Here is an 11152-nt window from a genome sequence, read left to right on the forward strand (position 1 = left end):
TGGGTTGGGAGAATACCACCCAAAGGCGTGTGGAGATAGTTTACTGTAGCGTAGGGCTTAGAGAAAGTGTCCTTTGTGAAAACACGCTTGGGGACCTGGCATCCATTACTGCTTAGAGAGTAGGACACTGTTGTCCTCGGTATCTAAATACACACATCTAGATGAGTCTGGGGAACCGGAAGGAGCAAGGGCTCTGGAATTGAATCTCTCCTCTTAAACTCCAGTCATGTGAACTTGGGCAAATTTTTTGTTTGTTTTTTGAGCTTCATTTGCTGCATCTGTAAAGGGATTAATAATACTTTTAAGATGTTAGCATTTAATAAGATAATGTCTGTGGGATCTCAGCATAGTGACTAGAACATAGCAAGTATTTGGTAATGGTAGCTATTGTTATGGGTATTAGTTAGCATATGCCAATCATATAGTCAATTGCCTCTTAATCAGTCATAAACTCCTGTTTACCTTCCCAAGCAACTACAGTGTTTAGAGAGAGAGAGAAAAATGGCTCCCTTCTTTGAACTCCTAAACTATATTGGTTTTCTCTCTATTCAGGCCAATGCCGTTTTCTTACTTGTATTAAAGTTATGTTCTGTGCACTGTTTATGTTCTGTTCACTAGTGTGAAGGTGGAGCTGCATTTCTCATATCACCAGGCATACTGCTCTGCAAATAGTAGGCACTCAATAAATATTAGACTGAATCACAGGATGAATTATTGCAAAAAGTTCCCATTGGATGCATATTAAGCCCCAGCTGATGGTTTAAACCTGTAACCAGATGAGATATCGGTCTCTTCTGGAAGGGATGATTCTTTCGTGAACTGAATCCCAAAGGGAAGCTGGGGTACGTGGATGTCATTGACATCCATTTCTGGCAGTCATCCAAGCTCTTTGCCTGCCAGCTTTAGCCCAACTTTGGTGGGTGGCATTTGGTTTCATATTTCGTGAGAACAAGGGCATCTTTCATCTGACCTACTTTTTAATTTGCCAACATGAATGCCTTTTTTGAAAATTAAATTTTCTTTTTTTAATTTTTATTTATTTATTTTTTAAAGATTTTATTTATTTATTTGACAGAGAGAGAGAGCACAAGCCGGGGGAGCAGCAGGCAGAGGGAGAAGGAGAAGCAGACTCTCCGCTGAGCAGGGAGCCCGATGTGGGGCTCGATCCCAGGACCCTGGGATCATGACCCGAGCCGAAGGCAGATGCTTAATGACTGAGCCACCCAGGCGCCCCTGTGGTCTTTTTTTTAAGTTGACTTTACTTATTTTATACTGAGAGTGGTTTCTTAGTCTCCTTGCATTTTCTCTAGTTTTTTTTTTTTTGTACATAAGTGGTATTGATGTGTTCTTTGATGCATAGACAGAAAGACATAAAAAAAGAATGGTTTTAAGCAAGAGAGTGGCATGATTAGATAATAGTGCCAGAAAGATCTGCGAGGTGGCTAGGTTCTGGGAATACCCAGTGTTAGGGCAGTTTGGGGGTTCCTGGGATTCATTTGGTTTTCCTCTGACAGAAAGTAGAGTGGTGGTTTCCAGGGGCTAAAGGGAGGGGAGAATGAGGAGTTATTGTTTGATGGGTATAGAGTTTCAGTTTTGCAGGACACAGTGTTCTGGAGGTGGATGGTGCTGATGGTTGCACAGGAATGCGAATGTGCTGTCACTGAAATGTACACTTAAAAATGGGTAAGAACGAAAATTTTATGTGCATTTTACCACAGTTAAAAATAACTTTAAAAAAAAAAAAAGAGCACAATAACAAAGAGGACCAGACGGGCACCTGGGTGGCTCAGTCTGTTAAGCATCCAACTCTTGGTTTTGGCGCAGGTCATGATCTCAGGGTCGTGGGATCAAGCCCTGAGCTCAGCTCTGAGTCTGCCTGAGATTCTCTCTCTCCCTCTCCCTCTGCCTTTCCTGCTCATGCTTTCTATCTCTCTCTCAAATAAATAAATAAATCTTAGAAAAAAAGAGGACCAGGAAGCGGAAAAAAAGATACTGTTCTAGACATTCATCTGTAGGTTTTTGTATGAATATAATTTTCCTTTATCTGGAAAAATGTCCAGGATTGCATATGGTAGTTGCATGTTTAGTTTTTTTTTTTTTTAGAAGCTGCCAGACTGTTTTCCAAGGCAGCTGTACCATTTAACATTCGCACCAGCAATGTATGGATGATCCAGTTTTCCTGCATCTTTGTCAGCACTTGTTGTCACTATTTTTAATTTTAGCCAGTCTAATAGGTATATGATGATATTTCATTGCGGTTTTAATTTGCGTCTCCCTAATTGCTAATGATGTTGAACATCTTTTCATGTGATTGTCATCTGTATATCTATTTGGTGAAATGTCTCTTCACGCCTTTTGCCCCTTTTTTTTAATTGAGTTTCGAGAGTTCTTTATATATTCTAGATTCTAGTCCTTTTGTTGGATATGCGGTTTTGAAATGTTTTCTCCTGATCTATAGCTTGTCTTTTCATCCTCTTAACAGAATCTTTAACAAAGCAAAAGTTTTCAATTTTGATCAAGTCCAATTTATCAAAAAATGTTTAATGCATTGTGTTTTGGTATCAAGTCTAAAAAATCTTTACCTAGTCCCAGATTTTAAAGATTTTCTTTTTTTATTTTCTAAAAGTTTTACAATTTTATATTTATATTTTTAATTTAAGTCTTTTATATATTTATATTTTATATTTAAGTCTGTGATCCATTTGAGTTAATTTTTGTATAAGGTATGAGACCTGGGTTGAGGTTCATTTTATTTTTGCCTGTAGATGTCCAATTATTTCAGCAACCATTTATTGAGAAGTCTGTCTTTCCTTTCTTGAATCGTTTTTGCACCTTTGTAAAAAATCAGCTGGGCATATTTGTATGGGTTCCTTTATGGGTTCTGTATTCTGTTTTGTTGATCTATACATGTATTTCTCCATCAATACCACACAGTTATGATGGTAAGTCTTGAAGTTGGGTAGACAGATTCTCTCTCTCACTATATTCTTCTTTTTCAAATTGTTCTAAAAATTCTAGTTCCTTTACCTTCTACATAAACACTATGCATATATTGAAACTTTTCTATCTTCTTTCAACCACTTTGACCTTTTAATTTTTTCTATCCAATTTTTTTTTAAGATTTTATTTATTTATTTGACAGAGAGAGACACAGTGAAAGAGGGAACACAAGCAAGGGGAGTGGGAGAGGGAGAAGCAGGCTTCCCGCGGAGCAGGGAGCCCGATGCGGGGCTCGATCCCAGGACCCTGAGATCATGACCCGAGCCTAAGGCAGACGCTTAATGACTGAGCCACCCAGGCACCCCTCTCTATCCAATTTTTGTATCCTTACATGTTTTCCAGCTTATCTTCAATTTCCCTCATTAAATGTTCATTCAAATCTGTACCCTTTTCACAACTTGTAACTTATTCTTCACTTATTCAATTTCTGTGAGTTTGGTCAGTTTTCACTGCATTTTTTCCTGTTTTATTGTTGTTGGGTGGGGTTTTTGGGTCCATTTCTTAGTTTTAAAATTTCTGGTTCTGAGTGTGTGCACCCAGGTATGTCGTGTGTGCTTGTTGAGGGTACTTATTTTAGGTTGGTGTGTTGTCTTACAACTTTCCTTTGTGAAGTAGTTGGTTATTTGATGAGAATTTTTATCAGCTGAGATGATCGTATTTCCATTTCATTTTTTTTTTCCTACAGGAGTTTTATAGCAAGTTTAATTTTTTCCCCTATTCCTTAGCATTTCATGGGTTGGGTTACTATTTAAAGAGCACCCTATCTTGTCAGTTTTGTGAAATATGGTTGTGTAAATGGATGACAATGGTGGTAGAGAGGGGGTAGAGAGGAAAGAAGGGGTTCACCTGTCTTTTGTTTTTCTTTCCTGTCTTCTGGATCCTTAATTTCCCCCTTTTCCTCCTTTCCTTTCATGCTCTCTCTTCTATGGACACAACCCATTCTCGATTTACATTTTTCTCTTATGAAAATGACTCTTGTCCCAGGCTGCTACCTTAGATTTTGCTTGATTTTAAGCCTTTTCCTTGTGGCCAGTGTCGTGAACTACCAGACACTGACTTCTGTTCTTATTTTGGCACTTACTTGTGGTGTATTTTTTCTTTCTGTGGACAATTTTGTCTGTTTTGCCTTTGTCCTAAACTTTTCTCTCTCTCTCTCTCAGACTTCTCTCTCTCTCTCCTCTCTGTCTCTGTCTCTCTCTTGGAGTCTCTTATACCTGCCCTTACCCTACCCTCTGGACCCACAGGTTCATAGTGTTTGCTGTTTGACTTTTTATTTTTATTTTTCATAAATTGAAATTTAGCATACTCTCTACCTCCCAGTAATGCCGATAGCATGGGTCATGGGTGATTCCATTTGTGCTCTTTGTTCTAGGGTTAGGATTTGTGAAGAGGTACAGATTCAAATGGCTGCCATTATCCTGCCAGAAGCCTCTAGAATATAATAATTTATTGACCAAAAGACATCATGTAGTCCCTATAAAACTTGTGCTGTAAGGGGACACTTGGGGAAAAATTTACATAATAGTAAAATAAAACTTACATAACAACTTTCTTTTTATAACCATGACAATAAACATTCTTGGACTTGGATTATAGTTCTAAATAATTTACCTCCTTTAAATCAATGAAATATAAAGGCAGGCATAGGAATCCTATGTTTCAACACTAGAAATGATACCAAATAATGATTCTATCGTATAGAATTTTAAAGCTGAAAGAAAAGTTAGAGAGCATCTAATCTAATCCAATGTATCATTCTTTAGGTGAGGCTAAGAAAGGTAAAGTAATTTGCCCAAGGTTACCCTGAGAGTTACTAGAAGGGGTGGACCTGGAATCAGGTTCTCTTGGCTTCCTGTCCCTATTTCCTCTTCTGTTAAATGGCCCCCATTCTGGTTTGGCCTTTGGTAGGTTAAGTATCATCACGACCCTTTTCCTGTTGGTACAAAAGAAATTAAATCACTTGCCCAAGATTGTTTATGTAGTAAGCAGCAAAGGTAGGTGTGAGGAAGACCAGGAGCCTTCTTATGCAGCAGTCACTGATTGTATGGCACGGTCTGCATGTATCAGCTGCCCGCCTTCCCTTCTGCTCTCTCTCTTGCCTCTAAGACTTGATGAACACCTGAAATTTTTCAGATCAATGTATGGATCTATAGGGTTCTCAACAGAGTTTACATCCAGTGCAATTCATTTTAAAGAGGTGAATGTGGCTCAGAGAATTGATGGTACACACAGGTGCAAGTTTACAGGTCTTGAAAAACAAAGGTTTGCATCTAGGCTTTTCCTCTGTACCAATCTTCTTGGTCTAACTCAACCACCCAACTTCCGCCTCCTTTAAGGGCAGTATGCTTGCTATTATAGTTTCCTGACTATTGACAAGAGGCTTATCCATCAAATTCTTCTTTGGGTGCTCTTGAAACGTGTACCTCATGTCTGCCAGGGTTGCCTTGTGTTGAATTTTCTTTGTGAGCCAAGGACAGAATGTTCTTCTCTGCTGCGCCAATAGCACTTTCCCATACACACTCAGGGAAAGCTTTTTCACTCTCAACAGGCTCAAAAGTCTTGACTGGAGTACTTCAGAAATAGGCCTGGTTTATACTTTTATCAAAACAAGCAGAGCCTGGGCAATTCCTGGCTTGGAAGAGCACTGATGATCTGAAATTCTCCTAGGCAGGTGCACAAATGGTGTTACCAAAGGGCAAGTGTATAGCACTCTGATCCCCCCTCGATAAGGAAGGGGGTGCCAACGTTCACTTGGTGAAAGTGAAGGTGGTGTCTTATAAAATGAGAGGCTGGTGTTCACGGGGAGAAAAGGCCGATGGCATGTGGAGGTGTGATGTAGGGAAATGGCACTCGGGATACATTATGGTGCTCATCTTACAGTTCTGCAGGGAGAGAATTTGCATTTACTATTTTTTTTTTTTTTTTGGTGGAATATACTGATAGTCCATATGTACATTTGGAAAATAATTAAAGTAATAATGAGATATGGTAACAGAAAGATCTCGAGCTCGGAATTCGTGTAGAACTCCTTCCTGAACATGCTATGTTATTGGCATACTTTGGAGTTCCCCCAGAGGAACCTCTGCACCTCATCTCTCTGGCTCTAAGAGCCCCTAGGCAGAGCTGCCTGAATTTCTCCTGGGCCCCCCCCACACCACCAGCACCATCCCTCTTTCTTCTGGGATAAGAAAGAAAATGTAATGGACTCATATTTTGGTTCCAGAGACTGTATTTTGGTCCCTGCCGCTTTTCTGGAAATGTCTCTAACACTGGATCCTTTTTTCCTCTCTCCGCTCTTCCTTGACAGTGTTTTCTCTCGAGTGTAAAATCAAGGTTGGAGTGCAGGCTTTGAGCCAGATAGACTGCAGGGTGGCCATACCATCTTATTAAAACTCTCAGTGATGCAGTTTCCCCATCTGTAAAATGGAGATATGTTACAGTCCAGGGGGTTGTGAGGATTCAGTGATGTAATATATGTACCATGGTTAGCAACTGCCAGACACAATGTAAGTTCTCAGTAAATGGCGTCTGTGATTATCATAGCAGGTAATCTCTGAATGGTACCTAGACTTGTGTTTGGCCTTAGTTAGCTAACCAAAAACTGGTAGAAATTATATTACTAATTTGAGTGGCTCGTGAGGAACTTCAAACTGAGCATACCTCCTAGGGAGGTCTGCTAAACCTTTTGCGTTTTCTTTCAACACCAGATCAAATAACTCTGGCAACAGGTGAGCAGCGTGATTCCAGCAAGGCACATTGTTGCCTGCAGCTGTTTTGTCCTATGAGCCTGTGCATACTTGGAAGTTTTACTTTGGGAAGCAAGAAACGCCTCCTAGTGAATAGGTTCAGCCTATATGGGCAAGTCTTTTTAACCATTGTATTGCCATTGAATTAGTTAAGCCTTTATTAACATGGCCCTCAGAGAGTTACCAGTCTAGTATAAAGAGTGAAGATGCAGCACTTTGGGCCTTAAACCTAATTTTTGTCTTGTTTTTAAATTAAGAAAAAGAAATCTGAACAGCAAATTGGAATAAAATACAGAGCTTTCTTGGACTCTCCTTTTGGCAATACCCTGTGGGTAGTGATGGAGGACTTGGGTTTGAATCCTGCCTCTGCCGCCTGCTCACCTGTGGCCTTGAGCAGATGATTTTCTCTCTTGGGCCTTAGTTTCTCTCTTCATGCAATGGGTTACTAATCTCTTCATTAAAGGGTTGATAGAGGAACTACGTGAGGTCACTCACCTGAGGCGCTTCTGCAGCCTGCTATTTAGTTCCTCCATCTCTGGTATCATGTTTACCTCCTTTCAGCAGCCAAAAGGATTTTCTTTTGAGGCACCACGACTGATTAAGTGGTTCCAAGTCAGGGGTGCCCAGCGTGGTGCTAGAGTTTATAGAGCTTATTTTAGTGCCTTAAAGCTCACGTGACCGTCGTGGTGCTTTTTTTTTTTTTTTTTTTTAATGTACTTTTCTCACTCTCTTGGTTTCAGTATTCGGGATTCCACACGGAAAGATCTGAATCTGATCACGACAGCCAGTGGGGTGGAAGTCCCCTGACCGACACAGCCTCTCCGCAGCTCCTGGACCCCGCGGAGAGACCCGGCTCCCAGCATGACGCGTCGTGCGCCTATAGACAGTTCTCTGACCGCAGCTCTCTGTGCTACGGCTTTGCGCTGGACCATTCCAGGCTGGTGGAGGAGAGGCACTTCCACACCCAGGCCTGCGAGGGCGGCCGGTGTGAGGCAGGCAGGTACTTCCTGGGAACGCCGCAGGCCGGGAGGGAGCCCTGGTGGGGCTCTCGCGCAGCCTTGCCCCTGACCAAGTCTTCCCCAGAAAGCAGAGAAGCCTATGAAAACAGCATGCCTCACATCGCTTCCGTCCACAGGATCCACGGTAAGGGCGGTTGAAATGAGTCCCGAGCTGGCAGCATTGGGCCCCTGGGTAGGTCTCTAAGAGTCTAGGTTTGACACTGGAGGGACCGAGCCAGTGGTTTTCTCCTTCCAACTGACAAATCAGGAACTCACACCAGTGGGATTTTACAAACCACGTCCACTCTTTTTTTTTTTTTTTATTAAAGATTTTATTTATTTATTTGAGAGAGAGAGAATGAGAGAGAGAGCACATGAGAGGGGGGAGGGTCAGAGGGAGAAGCAGACTCCCTGCCGAGCAGGGAGCCTGATGCGGTACTCGATCCAGGGACTCCAGGATCATGACCTGAGCCGAAGGCAGTCGCTTAACCAACTGAACCACCCAGGCGCCCGACATCCACTCTTTTTAAGTGTATTAATTTTGCTCATGCTTGCCACATGCATTTATTTTTGACATGTGAGTAAAAATGATTCCCATTGTAAACATCATAAAAAGTATAGAAATTAAGTCAAAGTCAATTGTTGAGTAAGTCTATTGAACTTGTAATATGTATGCATTTAAATTTCTTGTGCATGATTTTCTTCTGTATTCTGATGGTTCAAAAGTGGACCTCTGTAGTTTTGGGGCTCATTTAGTAACGCTTCTCAATGAGGGCCCCACTGACCTGTTGGGGAGTCCAGGCTTTGCTTTATGGTCTATCACTCACTTCATAGGTGGTTTAACCCTCCTGGTCCTCTGGGCATTAAATACTGGTAACCACCCCCTTCCCCCATTATTATGACAACCCACAAAGTCTTCTGTGGGTGAAAGATGGAGTGATATATAGAACCCATGGAAATTTTCACCTTGGGATTATTATACAGTTCTATGACCACATAGAAACGGGCACTGTGGTTGAAGCCTTTAGTCCAGTAATGCTCTTATTTGTTCATTTCAAAGTAAACTGGTGAAGGAGAGCCCGTTCTGTCCATTCCAGGCTTGGGTCTGGGCAGGTCTCTGACACCCTCCCTGTTTCATTAAAAGTCAGTGACATTAAGATTGATCGAACAGGGTGATATTACTCTTCTTGCTGGATCTTTAGGGTGGGAAAGGGGCTAGACAATGTTGTACTCATCCATGGTCTCTGTCAGATACCACCCAGGCACTGACGGCCTTCCACGAAGGATTTTAATTTGTTTCTGTTTTTGCTTTTTATTTTTCTACTTTTGCTTTGAGTTTCTTCAGTATGGTAGACTGGTAATGGAAACCCAGGGCAAAGGGCAATTGCTTGCCAAAGAATGGAGTGAAGCGAAAATCCTGGCTTAACCTACACGGTCTGGAAGAAAATATTAGAAATAAAATAAGAAGAAAGAGGAAAAGGAAAGCAATGAATAGTGTGATCCAGGGCTTCTCTTCTGCATTAAGCAGTTTACAGCTTTCATATGTCCCTTCCTGCTTTTCCTTTCCCTTTTTATATTGACTTCACACTGCTTTAAGAATAATGTAGCTTATGGAATATATTTTGGATGCATTGTTCCTCTGTATTAAATCTCTCTCCTTGGTTCAGAACAGATTGTTATTAACATTTTAAGTATTTATTTATTCTTCACCTTCAGAAACTAAGATACCAGAATTACCATATGAGTATATGTAAAACTGAGATTTATATCTCTAGATTTGAGGAGACAGTATTTATATTTTTGATTGGGACAAGATATATATATATATCCATGCATACATATACATATATATGTATTTATGAATATATATATGTTGAACCCTCAAATAGTTTTAAAACTAACTCTAGAGCTTTATTGTAATTCTACTTATGATACACTTAATAATTTTAACATTTTAGATGATTTATTTGGAATTGGGAAAGTAGTCCAGTCTCCATCATTGTCTTCCTCAAACCCAGTGGAAAGCATTTTCAAAGCATCAGTTTAATGTAACATTTCTCTAGAAAGTATCATAAACCAAATGCTATGCATTTTTCTTTTATAATTATTTACAGTCAGACAGGTCCAACTATATGCATACACGGAGAAGTATAAACACTCTACCATTTTGTTAATTGGCATCCAGGACCCACGGGCAAGGTTTACCTTCTAAAAAACTTGTGATAAACTTCATCTGCACTTAAAAGCCACTGAAAACGAGGAATGCCAGTACGATACATTGACGCTTTGTCATGTGAGCCTGTGTCTGTTTTAAATATTGGTGCATACATTTAAAAATGAAAGATAAATGTTTCTTTTAATAGGAAAAAGAAACACACTTACAGTTTTGGGGATGAATTTTGAGACCACTTACTTTTTACTTTTTCTAATTTCTAGGGCGAGGTCATTGGGATGAAGATAGTGTGGTCAGTTCTCCAGACCCTGGGTCTGCCAGCGAATCAGGTGACCGATACCGCACTGAGCAGTATCAAAGTAGCCCACACGAGCCTAGCAAAATTGAAACTCTGATAAGAGCCACCCAGCAAATGATTAAAGAAGAAGAGAACAGATTGCAGCTAAGGAAAGCCCCCCCAGACCAACTGGCTTCCATTAATGGAGCTGGGAAAAAACACTCCCTCTGTTTTGCAAACTACCAACAGCCCCCGCCAACAGGGGATGTCTGCCACAGCTCGGCTCTTGCCAACTCTTCACCATGTGACCACATCCAGCAGAGAGAGGGAAAGATGCTGAGCCCCCACGAAAATGACTATGACAACAGTCCCACTGCACTGTCTCGAATAAGTAGTCCCAATTCGGATCGCATTTCAAAATCCAGTTTGATCCTAGCTAAAGACTATCTACATTCGGATATGTCTCCACATCAGACAGCGGGAGACCATCCTGCCGTCTCTCCAAACTGCTTTGGTTCTCACCGGCAGTATTTTGATAAGCATGCTTACACATTAACTGGATATGCCCTGGAGCACTTATATGACAGTGAAACCATTAGAAACTATTCCTTGGGCTGTAATGGCTCACACTTTGATGTAACTTCCCATCTAAGGATGCAGCCAGACCCGGCACAAGGACACAAGGGAACATCTGTTATAATAACCAATGGAAGCTGATGTTTTTCTAAAATATTTTGTTCTTTAAGGATCTCTGAAACATATTTATAGTTTAATGCCCCATTACCAGCATTTACTATGCCACAGATGGTTAGAGAGGATAATTTAAGTTACTGGATATTTGACATGTGTTCCTGCAAAATCAAAGAGCACTAGCATTCAGGGTTACACACAGACAATGGAGTTAAAATGAATACATAAATTGCCCATCTAATTATATGGAACCAGAATAGATAAATTT

General features: G+C 40.8%; 1 protein-coding gene across 1 annotated transcript in view; it reads left to right on the forward strand.

Annotated features, from left to right (window-relative positions):
* Positions 1-10911, forward strand: part of SIM1 (SIM bHLH transcription factor 1) — a 63371-nt gene extending 52460 nt beyond the window's left edge. Inside the window, exons 10-11 of the mRNA XM_036119350.2 lie at positions 7487-7889; positions 10181-10911. Coding sequence (XP_035975243.1) covers positions 7487-7889; positions 10181-10911 — 1134 coding nt within the window. The remainder of the gene's footprint in view (positions 1-7486; positions 7890-10180) is intronic.
* Positions 10912-11152: the final 241 nt, after the last annotated feature.

This window comes from Halichoerus grypus, chromosome 9, assembly GCF_964656455.1.
Source record: "Halichoerus grypus chromosome 9, mHalGry1.hap1.1, whole genome shotgun sequence".
Taxonomy (NCBI): Eukaryota; Metazoa; Chordata; class Mammalia; order Carnivora; family Phocidae; genus Halichoerus; species Halichoerus grypus.